Genomic DNA, 22461 nt, shown 5'->3' with positions numbered 1-22461 from the left:
TGAGCGGTCCATTCGGCATGTTTTTGGGCCTATCTGTACTGCACTGCATGGTGTCATGGTTGCAAAGATGGACCTCGTCATGGACATGAGGAGTGAAGTTGTGCATCGTGCAGCCCATTGCGCACAGTTTGAGTCATAACACGACATCCTGTGGCTGCACAAAAAGCATTATTCAACATGGTGGCATTGCTGTCAGGGTTCCTACGAGCCATAATCCGTAGCAACAGTCATCCACTGCAGTATTAGCTCTTGGGCAGCCTGAGCGAGGCATGCCATCGACAGTTCCTGCCGCTCTGTATCTCCCCCATGTCTGAACAACATCGCTTTGGTTCACTCCGAGACACCTGGACACTTCGCTTGTTGAGAGCCCTTCCTGGCGCAAAATGACAATGTGGACGTGATCGAAGTGCAGTATTGACTGTCTAGGCATGGTTGAACTACAGAGAACAGGAGCCGTGTACCTCCTTCCTGATGGAATGACTGGAACTGATTGGTTGTCAGACCCCCTCCGTCTAATAGGCGCTGCTCATGCATGGTTGTTTAGTGACGTCTCTTAACAGTCAAAGGGACTGTGTCTGTGATGCAGTATCCACAGTCAACGTGCATCTTCAGGAGTTCTGGGAAATGGGGTGATTTAAAACTTTTTTTGATGTGTGTAAATGGTTTCTAGGCCATTCTTTGTCACTAAACTTTGAGAAGACACGCCATATACAGCTAAGAATTTGCAAGAGGTGTCCACCCACCATAAGTCTAAAATATGATGCCACCCAAACTGAAGAGATTCAAACAAAAAAAGTCCTAAAGATATGGAGGAAATAAAAAATACTTGAAACATTTTTCCATTTTACTTCTGCAGATTGAACCACTGCACTGAAGAATTTAGGTTGGATTTTAGGTAATACTCACATTAGTTGATATTTTTACTAGTCAATCTGTTCTATTAAAAAACTAACCAGTGGGGTAAAATAAGTTGGGTGCATCTAAATGTTTTATAAGTAGCTAAACTTTTCATCATTGAAAATGTGTGTTCCTTGATAATGTTACCTTGTGGTGCGAGTTTAATCCTTTGGATTTCAGCTTGGCAGTAAATTCAGGTGGGGGACTTTGGTTCAGAAAGGTAACATTATCAAAGAATGCACATTTTCAATGATAAAAAGTTTAGCTATTTATAAAACATTTAGATGTGCCCAACTTCTTTTACCTCACTGGTTAGTTTCTTAATAGAACAGATTGATATATACTAGTAAAAAAATAAAGTAATGTGAGTATTACTTAAAATCCAACCTAAACTCTTCAGTGCAGTAGTGCAATCTGCACAAGTAAAATGGAAATGTGTTTCAAGTATTTTTTATTTACTCCACATCTTTAGGACATTTTTGGTTAGAATCTGGGGAGGAAACTTAAGCATATCTCATCTTTTGTAAATATGCTTTAAATGTTTGTTTTTATGACAAGTTCTACATCCATCTCCAGCCATCAGGATTTATATTTTTTATGCTATCCCTAAATCGCTCCAGGCAAAAGTCGGTATGATTCCTTTGAAAAGGCATGTCTGAGTTTCTTATCCATCCTTGAAACATTCCAATCTTGTGCTCTGTGTATCATGACCTCGATGTTGATGGACATTAAACCATAATCTTCCTTGCTTCCTTCCTCATTATGGAATTGTGGAATTAAAAGTACAGTGACACCCTGTTATTACATTCCCACATTTTATATTTTCCTGCTTATTATGTTCACTTTTATTGCTCCCAGCAGAAGTCCATTTTCTCAGTACAATGCTTTCCCATCATTAACAATTCTGTATTAGAACATTTCCCACATTTTAACTTTTCTTTGTGTTATCATGGCCTTTGACATTGATTTTCACACAGATTTATGCAAAAAGTGCATTGTTGTTGTTGTTGTGGTCTTCAGTCTTGAGACTGGTTTGATGCAGCTCTCCATGCTACTCTATCTTGTGCAAGCTTCTTCATCTCCCAGTACGTACTGCAACCTACATCCTTCTGAATCTGCTTAGTGTATTCATCTCTTGGTCTCCCTCTACAATTTTTACCCTCCACGCTGCCCTCCAGTGCTAAATGCGTGTTCCCTTAATGCCTCAGAACATGTCCTACCAACTGGTCCCTTCTGCTTGTCAAGTTGTGCCACAAACTCCTCTTCTCCCCTATTCTTTTCAATACCTCCTCATTAGTTACGTGATCTACCCATCTAATCTTCAGCATTCTTCTGTAGCACCACATTTCCTGCTCAAAGTCAGCCTTGAAACAATGCAGAAAATGTAGACTATATGCAAAATTATTGATCATGTAATATAGTGTTAGCATGGTCATTTTCGGTGTGTCAGGTCATGGCCACCTGTATTATAGGTTTGCAGTGCTTGGAAGGGTGGGAAAGTGTGCTGAATCCCTACCTTAATGATAATCATGATCTGGTGATAGCAACTCTAGTAACAACCTTCCTTTTGCTGCTTGTGTTATTTGCAACAGCTATAATTTAATTTCTCAGTCATTTATACAAATAAACACCATTTTCGAAGATGGCTGTCTCTATCATGAGCTTTCGTGAATCATTGTTACTTCCACATGAAATATGCCAATTGGTACATCCTGAAGTTAGACAAAAACATTTCTCCTCAAGATGCTCTGTAACAGGATGACAGTTTCTGCCATGTTTTTCAACCATGATGTCCCTAAACTGAGCATCCTCCTTGTCAGCAGCAGACTGTAGATTTTGTGGCTATTGTTCCCTGTTTATGAAGCCTGTCAACTTTATTATTTTAACAAATATTGTGATACAAGTTTTATTTACTGTAGTTTTTTACAAACATCAGTAATAAGCCTCACATCAGAACATGAATATCTTTTTAATGTGGTTTCATGAAAGACTTTTGCTTCCATGTTTTATTTACATCATCGGACATGATTGGAATGAAGAGGGGAACCCAAGTGTGTGTGTGTGTGTGTGTGTGTGTGTGTGTGTGTGTGTGTGTGTGTGTGTGTGTCAGCACTCATCCACTGCCTTTGTGATTGTCATGAAGTCATTGGCTGAGTGCTAACACACACAAACATGTGTTTCCTTTTTCATTCCAACCATATCCTACGGTGTAAATAAAACATGGAAGCGAAAGTCTTCCATGAAACCACATTAAAAAGATATTCATGTTCTAATGTGAGACATACTATTGACAATCATTATAAAATTACATTAAATAAAACTTTCAACACGATATTGATTAAATTGCTACAGTTGGCAGTCTTCATAAACAGAGATCACTAGGCACAAAATCTACAGCTTGTTGTTTCCTATGCTTTCCTGTATTTTACACTTTCCTGAATTTTACACTTTTTTTGAGTCTGACAGCTAGAAAGTGTAAAAGGGGTTGTTTTACTGTATATCTGTCTAGAGAGAGAATCATATATTTGCAGAGCACTTTACATGATATAGACCAGTTGCGCTTGACGAGGAACCTATTCAGCTAACAAGGTGAAAATATGAATCTGTCAATGACTGAATAGTGACATTCTTGCACATACACCAATCAGCCAGAACGCTATGACCACCTGCATAATAGCTGGTATGTCCACCTATGGCATGGATATCAGTGGCAATATGTCATGATACGAGACCTTAGTAGGTTGCTGGAGGGACTTGGCACCACAACTTCATACACAATTCATCTAAATCCAATAAATCCCAGGAAGGTGTGCAGTCACCTCCAAGATGTGTTCAGTCAGATTAAGATCTGTGAGTTGGTGGGTCAGCACATCAATTGGAACTCATCACTGGGTTCCTTGAACCATGTTAGCACACGCCTCTCCTTGTGACATGGCGTATTATCTTGATGAAAAATGCCACTGCTGTCAGGAAATAAGATCTTTTTGAAGGGTGTACAGGGTCTGCAACCAGTGTATGATACTCTTTGGCTGTAATGGTGCCTTACATGACCTCCACTGGACCCATGAATGCCAACATTAATGTTCTCCAGAGCATAATGGAGCCACCACAAGCCTGTCTCCGTCCTGCAGTACAGGTATCAAGGAGCTGTTCCCCTGCAAGATGACAGAGTCATGCTCTCCCATCCACATGGTGAAGAAAGTGTCAAGATTCACCAAACCATGCAATGCTCTGCCACTGCACCAACATCCAGTGCCAACGGTCACATGTCCATTTCAGTCGTAGTTGCCGATGTTGTGGTGTTAACATTGCCATATGCATGGGTCGTCAGGTGTGGAGGCCCGTCATTAGGAGTGTTTGTTGCATTGTGTGTTCAGACACACTTGAACTCTGCCCAGAATTAAAGTCTGATGTTAGTTTCACCACAGTTTTCCGCTTGTTCTGTTTTACCAGTGTGTCCAGCCTATGACATCTGACATCTGTAATGAGTGGCTGCCCAACTCCATGATGTCTGGACATGATTTCACCTTGGTTTTGCCATGTGTTGAAGACATTAACCACAGCACTCCTTGAATACCTGACAAATCATGCTGTTTCTGAAATGCTCATGATGAGCATCAGAGCCATCACAGTCTGTCCTCGGTGAAATTCAGATAGATAGCGTGACTTCCCCATTCTACACATAGACAGCACACTCACTGATACTTCATGTACTGTGCATGTGTCTGACTAGCAGACATCCCTCACTGGATGCTGCTGCCATCTGATGGGCTTATATCAGTAGTAGGATGGTGGTCATAATGTTTTTGTTGATCAGTGTATTTCACTCCTTTATAAAGTCACATAAAACAATTTGATAGAAACAAGCTCAAAACTCAGTCTATTATTGCTCATTGTGGCTAATAAAGTGGGCTACCAAAATGAACAGTGTGCTATTGAAAATGTGGTGTTCATCAGACAGACACACAGTAAATGTCTGTTAAGCCTTTCAAATTCGAATGCACAATTTCTAATGAAATTATGAAAATCGTCTGTCACCTACATCATTAAAATGTTTGGATATAGTACCATATTGAATAAGGTATTAAATTCACTTGCAGTCTGCACCAATGACAAATGACTGCTCTATAGTATGAGTGAGAGGGCAGCAGCTATTTTGAAAGTTGTCTTGATTCATTCCATATCCCTGATGTTCTCCTTCTTGAAAGAATCGACAGAACACAGTAAATGAATGAATGAATGAACAATGTATTTTGCTATCTGTTTAATTGAACAACAAATTAAAAACAGGAAGAGTTAGTATTTCATTGAGTTAGTGTTAGCTGAAAAGCTATTTACATTTTCGTGGGACTATTTGAGCAGTTGTATTGGTAATTGTTCTCAAATATGTTATACTGTGTATTTTGTATGATGATTAAAATACATGCAAAGCCATCACTACAACACATTTTATGGGTAATTGTTCATGTGTATTAGTCTTTGAATAACAAAATGTTACGGAAACTAGATAACCATTTTCCATATGTCAACAAGGGAGTGAAATATAGAGCAATTACCATATGTAAGTATAATTCTGGACTTTCCATTGTTTGATTTAATAAAAGTAGTAATTTGTCTGATATTGCTATTAAGTACTCTTCAACAGCTTGTTAGAATTAATGTTTTGTTCTGCTCAATTTACAGTGTTATTTTCCAGTCAGGGCCTTCCCCCATTATAGCATGTGGTTGCTGTTGTCTATTAGTGATTATTACATATATCTCTATATACCTGTAACTAATCAGGAATTATATTTGAAATTAAAGTAAAATATGAATTTAAAACATTGTATGCATATGAGTTATCAGTTCTGAGTGCTTCAATTTATCTTCCACTGTGTGACTGCAAGAAGCAGTCAGCAGTTGTCACTTGATGAGTCTTCCTTCAATATATTAGATGAATTTATGTTTGTTTTATTACCTCAGTCTTAGGGACTAATGATGCTTGTCATTTAAATTACAGAAGTCTTGTTAAAATTGTGTCAGATGAAATTATGTATCTGTATAAGTATGGACCACTACTCACCAAAATGAAGCGATGTTGAGTAGCAGACAGCTTGGTGCGCATGTTCGATTATTATCTCCCAAAAGAAGGCCTTGTGTGCATGTGTGCATATGTATGTTTGTTAGTTCTCTTAAGAAGGACATTGTGTGGAAGCTTACATACTAATCTCTCTCTGTCTCTTGTGTTTGTGTGTGTGTGTGTGTGTGTGTGTGTGTGTGTGTGTGTGTGTATTTGTGTGTGTGTGAGTATTTGTTTGTAACTTCTTTGGAAGAGGACTTTGCACGAAAGCTTAGCAGTTCATTGTCCTTTGGTATATATCTGTCTACTGCTCAGGCCTGCTAAACACTTGTTCTTTTAGTATGAACACTTTTAGCATCTTTCATCAGTTGTCAGCGTCTTGTGAAGATGTTACTGTCTTGTACAGCATACTATTTTGAACTCTGGGGTGGCATACAGACTCAATGTGCATTAACTTTAGTTTTTGGTGAGACAGTTTCTTTGGTTTATGACTACAAACAATGTTAGAAATCAGAAATATTTTAGGGCATGTAGTGCTGAAATGTTTATGTAAGAAAATGTAGATCTTTGAAGAAGCACTTCACTAGATCTACAAGTTGAACCATCCAATTCAGTCACATACAGACCTTAATACAGCATAGCATCTCATCATAATATCAACAACAAGTACATAAATACCAACTGAAACTGGTTTATTCAAAAATTCACTTTGTGATTTAGGTCTGTGGCCTGAACATTTCTCATTATTTAATTTGTTTCAAAGTCACAACCATGTGCATAAAATCCAGAAAAAGAAAACAAGTTTATTGCTGCACTGATTATATATTTCACAACAGCAAATCACTGATGGCCAATGCCATAAACACTTTTTTTATTGTGAATACATGGGAGTACTTGCCTAAAAAGGTAGAAAACTTGAACATACTTTTACAAAATGCATACTTAAAATAATATTATCTGTTTTACATTAATAACTAACATGATAAAATAACTTGTAAATGTTCAGATGATTAATGATCAGTAAACTGTAAAGCCATACCAAATACATAGCATCACTCAGCAGCTAGAAAATAACCTTCATTTTCATACTCTGTTTTTAGGTTGTCTGATGAGCATTGGAAAAAGTGCTAAGATTTATCATAGACTATAGTACAAATAGAGCACTTTTTATTTCAATTAGAAACATGTCTCCATGTTTTGCAGATTTGCTTCTTTTGATCTACAGCAAGAAAAAGTCAAGTTGAGAAATGAATTGAAAATAAAGAAAATGAAAAATTATTAATAAAACAAAACCAGCAGACAGAGAAATAGTACCTACTTCTGCATCTGAATATCGAAAATACACAGAATTTCAAACTGTAGCTCAGTAAAAGAGTTGATCTGTGTCATAATTTTAACTTTAGAAATAACCAGTCTTTAAGAATAATCAAGTATGGCTATTCATAAAGATCATTAATCCTTATATTATAAAACAAACTAAAATTACTGCAAAAGTATTGCACATTCCCATTGCTTTGGTTCAGAGTATAGATTATGATAACATTATAACACCATTGACATATAACACTAGAATGATATTTTGTGTTTATAAGTTCTGAGTCTTGCTTTCCTTAATGCTGCTCCAGATATGTGCCAACATTATGACTAGGAAAATTCCATTTTGATGTATAAGAAGCTATGTTCTGCAGATGAATAAGAAGATTTATTGCTATACAGATTAAATACAATATTGAGTAACATATTTGGTATGTTATTTGTTTTTATAAAATTCTTTGTCACTAGAGACTTGCAGGTTCAAAACTGAGACAGTAAACTTCATTATAATCAACATAATAACAATATGTTACATTAATAACACTGCTGACAGTTGCCAATTACACACGTCAGCAAACACAAATCTAAAATGTACAGCACACTACCATATTACTATGGCCTATGAACTTATAGAAGAGTAAAAAGTAAGTGAGTAGGCCTATATAATATATACACATGAAATCAAGTATATTGTAGTGGAATTGTGACACCTGTGGGGTGACTATTCACTTTAAACATTGTCATTTTACGCAGTTGGATAATTCACAAAGTCAGTAGTATATGTAACATAAGATATGGAAAATGGCGTATAACATTCAGTTGGTGGGAGTGTCAGGAAAAGTGAAAGTACTGTTCAATGCCAAAAATGTGACACAAAATTGGTAATATGCAAGGACTAGAAGAATTTTTCAATCGAGAGAAAGCTGTTGAAGAGAATTAGTGTCACTGCCCCAGAAGATCTGCCACCAACTTTGTTTTGGAGGACGCTTACTTTCATCCACACGCAGAACTTCTTCTTCCATTAAAAATGATCTGTAACTTGTCCGCAGCAAGGTGCGATATTTATCTGTAATTTCAAGTAATCAAATTGAGAAGAGAGAAATTTTATTTAGTTCAAAATTAGTATGTAACTAAGAATGGAGACAATGGAGACAAGAAACATGGTTAGAGGACAAAAAGCAATAAAAACTAAAAATGAAGAATAAAACACACACACACACACACACACACACACACACACACACACACAGAGAGAGAGAGAGAGAGAGAGAGAGAGAGAGAGAGAGAGAGAAGAGGAATCAAAGACACAAATGATGGTAAGGCTTCTCTTTATATGGGAAAGGATTTGTGTGATTTTTGAGAAGTATAATAAATTCACATCATATCAGAAACATTTTTTCTTCATTAATGGAGATCAGAATATTCCTTTAGTAATTATCATATTATTCATTTTAGTCATGAAGAATAATGACAAAGAATAAAAAGAAATTGTTTTACTATGAGCAATTGAACTGTTCTGTTTTTCCTTGTTAATTATTTGTAGAGATTTTGTGAACCACTAATATACTTTGATTTGAACCTGAAAGTTTACACATTACAGCAAAACAAATAAGCATATTGCAACTGAGATGTGTCATATGCACAAGAATACTATGAACACATGCAAAGATCTAATAAAATACAGTTCAGTGTTTAAAACCTTTCAAAGGTCAGTGTGTAAATAAACTTGCTGCTTCATTTAAAAGGTGAGCTCTGTATAATTAGCTCACAAAATCAATTATTAATGAACAGTTGTAAGAATCTGTAACACAGGGACTTTTGTTCAACAGTAGATAACAATTCCTATCCTGATTGATGAAATTTCCATTCCATTTCTTTTTTCAGCTATGTTCTATTGACAATTGCAAATCTTATGTACTAAAAGAGAGCCTTTAGGATTGGTGTATTGTACTGTGTGAAGTGATCGTATGGCATTGTTGGCCGGGAGGCCCCATGCGGGGAAGTTCGGCCGCCGTATTGCAAGTCCTTTTTAGTTGACGCCACTTCGGCGACTTGTGAGTCAATGATGAAATGATAATCAAGAACACACAACACCCAGTCATCACGAGGTTGAGAAAATCCCTGACCCCGCTGGGAATCGAACCCGGGACCTCATGTGCAGGAAGCGAGAACACTACCACAAGACCACGAGCTGCGGACGATGTATTGTACTTATTTCAGGTTTCATTATTCATGTTTTGGGAATTGATTTTTGTCTTTGATTTTAAAGAAATTAATAATCCTGTAGATTCCCTTTGCTTCTTTCTTATATAACTGGCAAATATTCTAGATTTTGTGGTATTTGGTCATGAAAATTCCATTTCTATAAATTTTATTTGTGTCCAAAGTCATGTTTTCATGGGAAATATTAACTTGAGCAGGAAGAAAAAATATATACAAGATTTAATTTACTCATTTGTCAGTTTTGGAAAGATTGAGATTTTCATGCTATAAAATTATGTTGTTGGTGTTACAGACCAAAGAGTTAATCGACAGAAATAATCAATTTTTGAACATGTAATGTAATTGGATAGACAGTCATTTATTACTCAGTATTATCGTGGCCTTGACTGTATTAAGCAGCTACTTTGACAAGGCTATGACTTCCTAAAATCATGCTCTAAAATGAGGTCCTTTCTGTCCAACATTTTGCCCACCACACTTAGAATTGCTTTTCACCACTCTCCTAATCTCCACAATATCTTTGTCAGACCCTATGCTCCTTCTGCTACATGGCTCCTACACCTGCTATCATCCCTACTCTAAGACTTCCTCCTACCATCACCTATACCAGCCCTGTAACTGGCAAAAAATATACTATCGAAGGGAGAGCCACCAGTGAAATGACACATTGTATACCAGTTGATACATCAGAATGACCAGCACCAAGTTATCAGTCAGGATGAATGGATGTAGGCAGAGGGTGTATACTGGCAACACAAAATATCCTGTTGAAGAGCATGCTCTACACCATGACAGTCATGACTTCAGTTCCTGTTTCATCAGACCTGCCATCTGAATTGTTCCCTCAGACACCAGTTTCTCAGAACTCCACAGGTGGGAACTAGTATTGCAACATATCCTTGTTTCTCGTCATGCAACTGGCCCTAATTTACATTAATTTCTTTGGTTGAGTAACTATTTCTTTCTTCACTCCCTTTATGTTTCTGCGTCTTTCATTTCCAGACCTGTTCTCTTTTCACCCTCTCCCTCCCATCTCTTATCACATATAATGCATTTAGCTTTTTGCTCTAACTAACTGGTGCACAGTGCTTTGGCAGTAATCTCTGCCTTGTGCATTATGCTGTCTTCCACTTTTGAGCTCTCAGGTTTTCAAATATCATCTGATGCAATTCCCAACAAGCAATCTTCCCTTCTCATCCCGTCTGGTAAGTCTCCCCTGACCTGGGGTTCAGGGTGACTTTTCCAAACTCTACCCCTTTTTCTAAACCTCATCAGTCCTTTTCCTTCACACCTCTTCCTTCTCCTTCAACCTTTTGCCAGAAGAAGTAGCCACTGGACCTGAAAGCTTGCAAACTTTAATATCTTTTATATGTGCATTCTCCTGCTGCTGCTTGGTGAGTAGATTTTTTACCTATTCAATTACATTACACCAAAGAGCTAGACAGTCTTTGATTAATTTTCAGGGAGAGTAGTGTTGATTTGGAACTGGAGCAGAACAACTATGTGATTGCTTTAGAGTGAAGCTGCATTCTTTGTCTGAATATTGAGAACTAAGTCTTTATCATGTACAGCATTTTTATTTAATCTTGTGACTACTAAAGGGCTATGGAAGTGAAGTGCAGTTCCATCTCATTAATTTACAAACAGTGAATTTTATATAGAAACCCAAATGACTCCCTGCAGCAAAGTTCATAAAGCTGAAAATGTGAAGTTGAACTGTTGAAACTGGAAATATATCATGAGTCTTACAGTGTGAATTAAAACCTTCACAGAAACTTTAGAAACCTCTGCCTGAAAATCTTACCCAAGAAATATGAAGTCAACAAGCTGAGCCATAGATATTTCTGTAGATCAAAATGAGAATAAAAGTTGTTTTGGTAATTCAACAACCATTATTAAACTCAGAATCTATACTACTGTTTCCCTCACATTAAGCTTAGCATTTACAAATCAGATAGTCCTGATAAAGAAATACAAATACATCATTTATTATATTACAACAAAGACTTGTTGATTGGACTTTGATAATGGCACTGATTAGACAGTCTACAAGAAACAATTATTAATAAATTGTAATAAATGTTTTCTGCTAAGATTTCCCCTGAAACTTTTGATTACTGTCACCACATTTGTAAAAGAGTGCAAATGTTCATGTTACACATTAGAGTTACTATGAGTATACCTATTCTTGAACTTAGCAGCTGACGGGACTTGAGTGTCTAACCTGAGCACCAGTTTGCCATTTGCCCAAGGATCTTCCCTACACCATTTGTGCAACTTAATGGCTTCCCTGATTTCGGGAGAGGTGTTAATACCACATCCTTCCAAGAGTTAGGAAAGTCTCTTGTCTTTAATATGTGATTGAATAGAGTAGGGAGGACTTTCTATAAGGTACTTAATACTATGTAATGGGTTTTGTCATGATTAGTTGTTGCATCAGATGCCTTGAAAAATGCCAGATCCAGCTTTCAAATGGAGAACGGACATTTGTAAATATTATTTTTACTGGAATCTAAGTCCCCGTTGCTTCTCTCTGTTCTGTGTCATGGTGGAAGTCTTGATGCTGTCTTGTTGTGATTGTCACTCCCTAGAAATGTTTCACTACTTTCAGTACTATATTCTCTGGTTGGTCATAAGATTACCATGTTTTTTTTTTTTTTTTTTACAAAAGAAAAGCATAATCTTGTGTATTGTGTGTGCAGTGTATTGTAAAACATACACAGTATTGTGCTTTTCATTTACAATTATGAACTTGCCCTTCAAGAGGTGACAACATTATGATTTATTATTATTCTAGTGACTGGGTATCTTCCACCTCATCCAAAAATTTTCCAGTAGGACTCTTTACTAATGTGGGATTTCTGCAACTGCTTATGAGATTGAAGACAATCTCATCTCCCTCTCCATATTATGATGAAAATACATAACGTTTCCCACTTGAAAGGCTGCTAGGCTATCTGCAGTGGTCGGGACTTAGAGCACTGCAGATCCTGATTTTAGTGTCGCCTTTTCACTCCACTATGGGGCAGGCAGCTTCTGCTGGCTTCCTGAAGATTTTAGAATGTATGCACCAGTGGATTTGTGAATCATGTTATAAAGTGATCCCTCCATCTTAACCCTGTTGCAGTGTTCAAAGACAGCCAGGTAGTCATACAAATCTAGTCTGCTTTTCTGAAAATCTACTGTGATGGCTTTCTCTCTGGCACTTTTACACCTGCTGTTCATATCCAGATAGGGGAGGGGTCAGTAAATAGGGAATCATTGAATCCTTCAGTTTGTCTGAGGGCAAGACATCATGTTGGCAGATCAGTAACAGATAACGGCTTGGTTACAGTAGTCAAATACATGCTCATCTTGTATTCAGGACACATAAAATTTCTGATTTAGTAAGTGAGTCCAATGGCACATATAAGCATTGAAGAAGAGAGATGTGCAATGAGATTAGTTAGAACTTCTAGGTTTAAATCTTCATTACATATAGTACTATATATGACTTACACTCTATTACAATACCAATTTATAGATGACAATGAGGGAAAGAGGTAAAGTATGGATTTTCATTGTCAGCGAGTATGACACACAACCTTTAGCCATCCCCATACTAATGCTGGAGGCTGAAACCCTTGAACACAGAGGTATGCAACTGTTTTAGAGATGTCTCTTGAAGACAAAAGCATGTTGATCTTCCCTGTGCTAAGAGTCTAAGTTCCTCTGCATGAATTTAGGAACCATTTACATCCCACTGGATTATATGAGCAATTTTATTAGTGAGGTCTTACATCTGACCCATTACCTGTCTGTAGAGATTGTAAGTGTGTGGCAGTTGTGGATTTAGAGATGAGAGTGTTTGATTATAGCAGACTTCATAGTCAATTGCTTTCACAGCAGATTTGATTCTAGACTGTTCTGTTAGCACCAATGAAACTTGGTCAGATGCTTTTGGACTGACTTTGTTTGGTTTTTTGATCATTCAGTCATTATTTTCACTTCAGAAGAAGTATTAATGGCATTGATCATTTTGGTACACTTCAGGCCATACTTTTGCCACTTTCTGTTTCACTGCTGCCATCAGCTTTTTGGTACTTCAGTGCTAGATAGAAATGAACTACTTATCAAGAAGTGTCTGTGTGCTTTTACAGTTTAATCATAAATTTCTAGAGCATTTGTGTTGTGTAGTTTTCCATTGTCTTTAGTATGTATAGGAACTGTGAATCCTATGTTTGGATGCGAGCTGAGTTGGTGACCTTCACTCATATCTCCACAGAGGTGCTGGCTTCAGTCTCATTGCTTGAAGCTGTTACCAATAGGCAACACTGTGGGGTTCCAAGGGATGTCCAGAACCCCACATGTCCCACCAATAGACTTGCTACTGTGGTTGGTCCAGTTACTGCCCACATTGAAGTGTGGCTGGTAAAGATTCTTAGCCTGGTACAGTTGCCTGCAATGTTTGGGCACTCGCAGAAGGTATGATTATTAGTTGTTGGGAGCTCCAATGTTAGGAATGTGATGGATCCTCTTAGGCTTATAGCAGCCGAGGAGGGTGCAGTGTATACTCTTTGCACATTCTGGGGAACAAGTTCTTCCAGATATCACAACAGGCGCAGTGTGCAGCCAACTGCAACTGGCGGCTCATGTCAGTACTAGTGATGTGCATCAGTTTGGACCTGAAGTATTCTCTCTGGATTCTGCCGGCTATTTGAGAGGAAAAGACAGCCACTATTACTTGTGAGATGAAGACAGAGCTCACCATCACTAGCATTGTTTACAGGACCGTCAGAACCTCAGAGGGCTCTGAAACTGTATAGGCTGCAGATTCAGATTCGTTAACTTGAATCATAGAGTGGAGGGATGTCAGGATGCATATAATATGTCATGGGTCAATTACACACAGGAGGTGCTTACACGGGTAGTGGGGACAGTGTGAAAAAGACTGGATGATTTCTAAGTTTGAAGTTTGTGAAAGTGTAAAAATATGGGTTCAGTCTCAAGGGGTGCATGTCACACATGAGATGAGGGTAGACCTAAGAAACATTAGTATTATAGTTGTAGATTGTCATAACTGTAATGGAAAAGAATCAAAGCCCCAAGTGTTCATAAGAAGCACTGAAGTAAACATTGTTATAGAAGCTGAAAGCTGGATTTTAGTTCAGCTGAAGTATTTACCAAGGACATAATGGTGTTCACAAAGGATAGCATGTTTGTTGTTGTTAGTAGTTCCTTTTGTAGTGGAATTGAAGTAGATAATTGTTGTGTTTTAGTGTGGTTAGAAGCTATACTCAACAGCCAGAACAAATTAATAATAGATTCATTCTCTGTTGCTTCCAAACTAGGTAAGTGTAAACCTGTAAACCAGACTGAGATGTGGCAAGTTGGAAACTCTCAATCCGTTATGCTTCCTACTCCCATCAATAACCTGATTTTTGATTCTAATTTTAATACAGTTGCAAATGAAATATGTAATATGCACATGACTATTTCAGAACATCAATTTGGCAAATTTCCATTTAAATTAATTATTCAGGTGATTAATTTGGATATACATATTCAAGTAAGAAGAATAGTTTTTGTTAGAGGATCATTAATTGAAAGTTACTGCTTATTGAAAGTTCTACAACAATACACAATGGAAAAACTACATTTTAAAGAGTGAATTTTGCCTCTGTGATATTGCATATGTGATTATTAGATTCTGAAATTTGGCGCTCTAATTATATTAATATATTTGTTCTGAATCACACGACAGTCCTCAATAATTAATTAAATTTTGCATAAGTTATCATAATATAAAATTATGTTCAAGATGGATGCCATACCTGTAAGTTAGGTATTTTCAAATGGAAGCATAAGATGGTTCTGTATACTGTATTCTAGCCTTCAACATTTTTCATAAAACTGAAAACAATAAAGTCTTGTAGTCCATCCAAAATAGCAAGCTTTAACCTACCTAATTTTCAAAATATTATGTAGTTTCTGAGATCAACAAATATCTGCATGCCAATCTTTAAATAGCCCATGCCACCCCAAAATTTCCAGTCTGAGTCCAATGTTCAACTCATACCACCTATGTATATAAAAGTTGTGACCTCGAAGCTTACAGGCAGCAACTGTGTCTACTGAGGTTCACATCTATGTGAAATCAGTGTGTAAAACATACCAGCTGCTAGTAATTATATTGGTTGATATGAAAGAATCTGTAGGATCCAGTCTGGGCTTGGATAGCAAAAGTTGTTTTGCTCACTTGTAAAAGCCTGCAACTGACAAATAACCATGTAAAATTTACATATCTTTAAATCTCAGGTATGATTGTAAACATCCAATATCAAAAAGTGACTATTTCATAAAAGTTGCTTATTAGAATTTCAAAAAATTATGTGGTTGACTTTCTACATGAAAACAACATGTACACTGTGTGTTATCATGTGTTGCCACTGTGTCAAGTTTTTATTGTGATGTCCAGAGAATAGTTAAGTCACTGAGCCAAGGTATAGTATTGTGCACAAGTTTATGAAAGGAGATGAGCAGTTCTCTTTATGTATGAAAACTGCATATTGTATGACAGGAACTGGCTACTGAAATTTTGCAAGTGAAGTGAAAAGGAATTACTTATATTCAAATAATGTGTGCAGTGAATCATTTGGCACTATCCTTTCTAAAGTCAGTCTTCAGGATATTATTTCAAAAACATCAGGATATGAGACTTCAAGTCAATGAGAAATGAGTGCAAAATAGGAAAGGGATTATGCCACAAGATGTGGCTTAAATTCAGAGAAATAGTAATGACAGCAGTTGAGAGATTTATACCAAATAAACTGCTAAGAGTTAGAACAGTTCCTACATGGAACACAAAGCAGGTCAGAGCACTCTTGTAGAAGAAAACTCTCTCTCGAAGTCTGGCAGGCAATCCATAGATATTCTGGCCATATTTAAAGTGCGCCAGCACCAATCAATACCTTCACTGTGTGATAGAAATGGTAATATTACTGATGATAATGCCACTAAAATGGAGTTACTAAACATGGTTGTCCGACATTGCTTCACCAAAGAACATGAAGAAAATATTCCAGAATCGAAATCAAGAACAGCTGCTTACATGAGCACCTCAGAAGTAGATTCTCTTAGTGTAGCGAAGCAACTTAACAGTAGAATGCTGGTGGAGGTCAACTGACCATTTTTTATCTTAAGATGCAAATCTCTTTGGTGTATAAAATAGACTGTTCCTGTGATTTTATAGTTTAATCATTTTAGAGGAGTTTTAATTTGCCTTAATTTGTTTGCTTTGCAATTAAATTGTTTTAAGATAACCTTTGGTTCCTGGTGCTGTCAACTGATCACTTCTCACAGATTTATTTGGCTGTTTCCTTAGCCACAACAGTGAACTTTGTGCAATGTTGTGTGGAACAGTTTTTGTGCATTTGGCTGTTCTCACTAACAGTTCAGCTGTTGGACCATAATGGATCATTATTGTAGTCGCATCTCTTCTGAAGCCGAAATTATAGAAATTATTTGGATGTCTCTAACTCAGTCAGAAGCACAAGGGTTACAGGGAGAGCACAATGAAAATTGTGCATTAGGCAATGAATACAATCCTTCATGCTGGAAGGAAAAGTCCGCACAATGTTATTTGAGAGACTCTGTGATCTATAGGGCACGCAAAGTTAGGGAAGAATCCTTGCCTAGTGCATTTTGCCAAGCCATTCATGAAAATATGTTGTGCCTGGTGAAAAATGCACTGAAACAGAAGCACATATTGTACTCAATGGAGCTATCCTTGATTTTGGAGGTGTGACTAGCGCCTCCTTTTGGGTAGATCGTTCGCCAGGTGCAAGTCTTTCGATGGAGGTGCTGGAAGCATTATTATGCAAGAAAAAATACTAAAAGCAATATTAAAGACAGTAAATATGAATAACATAACATTTTGTAATAAAAAAGTGTAAAATCCAATAAGAACCTCAAGGGGCAGTTGACCTCCACTGTGTATTCTAAGGAATGATTCAAAGCTTGGTGTTCTAGTGTTAAATCACTTAATAAAGACAAGTCTTCCAGCCCAGACTGTACACCAGTCAGGGTCCTTTCAGACTATGCTGATGTAATAGATGCATACTTAGCAATCATATGCGGCCACTCGGTTGATGAAAGATCTGTACCTAAGGACTGGAACATTGCACAGATCACACCAATACACAAGAATGAAAATGGAAGTAATCCACTGATTGCAGACCTATATCACTGACATCAATTTGCAATGGGGTTTTGGAATGTATACTATGTGAATACCAGGGTCATCCACAAAGTAAGTTCCGTTTCTATTTTTATCCGCGGCAGCGCTACGATTGCAGTTCCGAGCATGCGTGGCAGTTACGCCGACTCAAGGAGAAGACATGTATGCCATTTTCAGATTGCTGCTGACGACATGTGCTTTGCAGTCCTTCTTTATAATGTCAGCCATAATTGAAAATGCCGCTGCGTGTAAAATCAGATTTGTGATTCGTTTTCTAAATGCAAAGACAGTTAAATCAAAGGAAATTCATTGGCAAATCTGCGACATTTACGGGTGAAATGCTATGAGTGATTCAATGGTTAGAAGATGGGTCAGACTGTTCAATGAAGGACGTGATCAAGTGCACGATGAATGTGACCAAACAACTCTTACGGGAATTTCACTGGGACGCGTTTGATCATCCTCTGTGCAGCCCGGATCTTGCACCTAGTGACTTTCATCTCTTCTTACACCTAAAATCTGTCCTTGGTGGTCAACACTTCAACAATGATGATGAGCTGAAAGAACATGTTACCACATGGTTGAATACCCTGGCATCAACCTTCTATGATGAAGGCATACAAAAACTTGTGCCACGCTGTGACAAGTGCCTACAAAATTTCAGAAGCTATGTAGAAAGGTAGTTTAACAGTTGTACAATAAATATTTTTTCTGTATCTTTACATGTTTGTTTTATATAACCAAATGGAACTTACATAGTGGACATACCTCATATTATGAATTATCTCAAAGAAAATGATCTACTGACACATAGTCAGCATGGATTAAGAAAATATCATATTTGTGATACACAACTGGCCCTTTATTCACATGAAGTGCTGTTGGCAGGGGATCTCAAATTTATTCTGTATTTCCAGAAGGCTTTTGATGCCATTCCTCAGAAGCAGCTTCTAATCAAATTACATGCCTATGGCGTTGTGTGACTGGATTTTTTATTTTCTGTCGGAAAGATCACAGTTTGTAGTATCTGATGGAAAGTCATCAAGTAAAACAAAAGTGTTATCTGGCATTCTCTAAGGAAGTGTTATAGACCTTTTGCTCTCCTTAATCTATATAAACAATTTAGGAGACAATCTGAGTGACCCTCTTAGATTGTTTGCAGATAATGACATTGTTTACCATCTCGTTAAGTGATCAGAAGATCAAAACCAATTGCAAACTGGTTTGAACAAGACATATGTATGATGAAAAAGCTGCAAAGTGACTCTAAGCAATAAAAAGGGCGAGGTCATCCACATGAGTACCAAAAGGAATCCTTTAAATTTTGGTTATATGATAAATCACACAAATTTAAAGATGTCAATTGAACAAAATACCTAAGAATTGCAACAATTATGAACAACTAAAGCTGAAATGATAACAGATAATATTGGGGGGGGGGGGGGGGAGGGGGATAAACCAAGAACTGTATTTTACTGCCAGAATACTTGGAGATGCAAGAGGTTTCCTACACTAGGCTTGTCTGTCCATTTCTGGTGTAGTGCTGCACTGAGTGGGGTCATGACTCGGTAGAATTAACAGGGGACACTGAAAAAGTTCATAGAAAGGCAGTTTGTTTTGTTTATAATGGAATAAGGCAGAGTGTGTGATGAATATGATACAAAAATTGGGATGGCAATTATTAAAACAAAGCATTTTTGCTGCAAGGTCTTTTCACCATATTTCTGCCACGAACTTTCTGTTCCAAACATGAAAATATTTTGTTGTTACTTACCAACATAGAGAGCAATTATCGTTGTGATACAGTATAAGAAATCAGAGCTTGAACGAAAAGATTGAAATGTTTTTTCTCTTTCTCATGCTTGTCTGAAGGAGATCCGATGATCCCTCTGCCAAGCCCTGAAGTGTCACTTGCAGGTAGTCATGTAGATGTAGATGCTTATATCAAGGCTCCTTATGTATGAAAGAAAAGTTTCATAATTCCACTAGCATTAACACACATTTGTGTTCATGTTGATAGTCTGTCTCTGTGTCAGCTTTTGTCATAAATTTCTGCACTTCTGGCATGAAAGACAAGAGAGATGATGATCTACATTAGTGAACTGAGTACCTTCTCTGAATCCCTGTAAGACATTTTATGGTAGTTTTTATTTCTTGCATCTTTTTCTCCCTTCATTCTCACAAGTGGGTCACTCTCAGTCTGAGAGTTCCGTATCGTGTCTCTCACTCCCAGCCTTCCAAAACCTATCCCTCTTTCCTCTGTGAGGAAGGAACTAACAGTTCCAATAATTACTAACAATTTTTTGGCATTTGAGTGTGTCTCTTAGCAGCATTGGAATTTCATCCTATGAAGGTAAAAACTGGCCAGCTATTTAGTCTCACTCTAAATAATTATGTAATTGATTTTTTTTTTAAAACAAGAGACTTTTCTGTGTTGCCTGTTTAGCTCTCTTGGATTACTCATAACTCTTTTCCTCTGATTCATGTAAACTGTTCTCCTGGGTCCAGAGAATTTTTATCTGTCTTCAACTCAGCATGTGATGTATTTATGATAATCAATATGCAATTAATATCAAAATAATAAATAAAAGGAGAATTAATTTTCAAAATAAAATGATTACATGATTAAAGAAAATAAAAGATAAAACAACAAATAATCTACTAATACTGCTACTTAATTTTGTTCATTATAATAAATGTTTTTGGAAAGCCTGGTGTAACTGGTGCTGTTTTTCATCATTTAAAACAATACTGCAACTACTAAACAACCACCAGTTTTTATTATAAAATAAAACATAGAGTGGAACTTGGTATGCTGGACCGAGACTCAAACTAGGTATGTTTGCCGTTCATGGGCAAGCACTCTACTGACTGAGCTACTCAAGCACGACTTACGACCCCCTGTCACCAATTTGCTTCCACCAGTACCTCATCTCCTACCTTTCAAACTTCACAGAAGCTCTCTGCTGCAGAGTGAAAATTTCATTCTGGAAACATCCCCCAGGCTGTGGCTAAGCCAAATCTCCACAATATCCTTCCTTTGAGGAGTGCTAGTCTTGCAAGGTTTTCAGGAGAGCTTCTGTGAAGTTTGTAAGGTAGGAGATGAGGTACTGACAGTAGTAAAGCTGGGAGGAGGGGTCATGAGTCATGCTGGGGTAGTTCAGTTGATGGAGCACTTGCCTGTGAAAGGCAAAGGTCCCGAGTTTGAGGCTTGGTCCAGCACTTAGTTTTAATCCGCCAGGAAGCTTTATATCAGTGCACACTCCACTGCAGAGTGAAAATTTCATTCTGGAAACAACCCATAAGCTGTGGCTAAGCCCTGTTTCTGCATTATCCTTTTTTCCAGGGGTGCTAGTGTTAAAAGGTATGCAGTGGAGCTTCTGTGAAGTTCGGAAAGTAGGAGATGGGGTGCTGGTGGAAATACAGCTGTGAGGAGGAGACATGAGTTGTGCTTCAGTAACTCAATTGGTAGAACACTTGCCTGTGAAGGTAAAGCTCCTGAGTTCAAGTCTTGGTCCTGCACACAGTTTTAATCTAACAGGAAGTATTATATCAATGTAAATTCTGCTGCAGAGTGAAAATTTCATTCTGAAAATATAAAGTCTTTTTCTAATCTATTTTTCCACACTTGTGGTGAACCCTGCTGGTTGCATTTGTTTCTAGGAATGGAAATTTAATTCAAGAGACAGTCAGCCAATCCCAAATGGAAAATGTTCATTTTACCATGTATGTTGTTGGTGAGACCTCTTTCTTCAGGTTCTGTGTGTAGAATTCCAGGACCACCCACCCACAGTACCTTCTGAGACCATGGTCATTAGGTATGTTGCTCTAAGGTCTTGTGCTGAGAGCCTCACTAAAGCCAGTGAGAATCACTAGTCTCAAAAATCCTCACACAGTGTCCTCTTTGTGTAGGCCTCCTTCTATTTCTCAGCCAAACCTATAGCTGTTTTACTCTCTGTCTGATCTTCCCATTCTCTAATTCATGTTGTTATGACCAGCATCTCTGATGTGTCTGCACAGGTTTTTGACATGACTGCTCAAGCTCTTCTTCCCTTGTGTATATTTCTAAGTCTTTCAAGGAAACTTCTTAGATTTGTTAGCCTTTCTCCTCTCAGTATTATAGAAATTGTTGGATTCTGAAAGAAATTTCCATTGTCATCAGACACTACTAACTGTTTATTAAACTGCCATACCCCATGGGCAACCCCACTCACATGCATTGATTAGTCTTAATTTTATTCTTTTCAGATAGCCTGGGTATGTTCAGTATCCAATAGAGTGATGACTTATCCTCCTGGAGGGCTACATGTATTTTAAACTGAGCTGCTGACACAGACTTGAAAGGGAAACAAACACACTTTGCTGTTGGTGCTGTTTCCTAGGAAAGCTTGCGTACTTGCAGGAGTTATACATTATTTTCTTCTTTTGTTGAAACAAGTTACATGAATACAGGAAAAATCATGATTTTGTGCTGTCTGAATATTGGAACCACTCATATAGACTTGTGGAAATGTTTATGGGCTGCCAAGTGCACAAGAATAGTGTGTCCATACAAATGATGCTTTAAACTCCATAGGGGGTTTGGGATGTATGACTACATTTTGAAATGGAGGTCAGTGTCATTCATCAGATAATTCATATTTCAATTCATTTATTATCAATTCTCATTATACCACTTCTTGAGACAACACATTTTCTGTCAGTAATTGTGCATGTAAGTGCTCCTGCCAAATAATACAAGTTTGAAATC

The 22461-nt window shown here is 37.4% G+C and overlaps 2 protein-coding genes across 2 annotated transcripts in view; both read right to left on the bottom strand.

The window, feature by feature from the left end:
• The window catches only part of LOC126419552 (hydroxyproline dehydrogenase-like), a 180386-nt gene extending 174373 nt beyond the window's left edge, over window positions 1-6013 (bottom strand). Inside the window, exon 1 of the mRNA XM_050086742.1 lies at window positions 5960-6013. The gene's annotated coding sequence lies outside the window, so the exon portion shown is untranslated. The remainder of the gene's footprint in view (window positions 1-5959) is intronic.
• Window positions 6014-6838: 825 nt separating this feature from the next.
• LOC126419104 (retinol-binding protein pinta-like) overlaps window positions 6839-22461 on the bottom strand; it is a 323696-nt gene continuing 308073 nt past the window's right edge. The window contains exon 7 of the mRNA XM_050086202.1: window positions 6839-8336. Within this exon, the coding sequence (XP_049942159.1) occupies window positions 8179-8336 (158 nt within the window). The 3' untranslated portion in view covers window positions 6839-8178. The remainder of the gene's footprint in view (window positions 8337-22461) is intronic.

The sequence above is a fragment of the Schistocerca serialis genome, chromosome 9, assembly GCF_023864345.2.
Source record: "Schistocerca serialis cubense isolate TAMUIC-IGC-003099 chromosome 9, iqSchSeri2.2, whole genome shotgun sequence".
Lineage (NCBI taxonomy): Eukaryota > Metazoa > Arthropoda > Insecta > Orthoptera > Acrididae > Schistocerca > Schistocerca serialis.
This window is presented reverse-complemented; position numbering and strand designations above follow the sequence as displayed.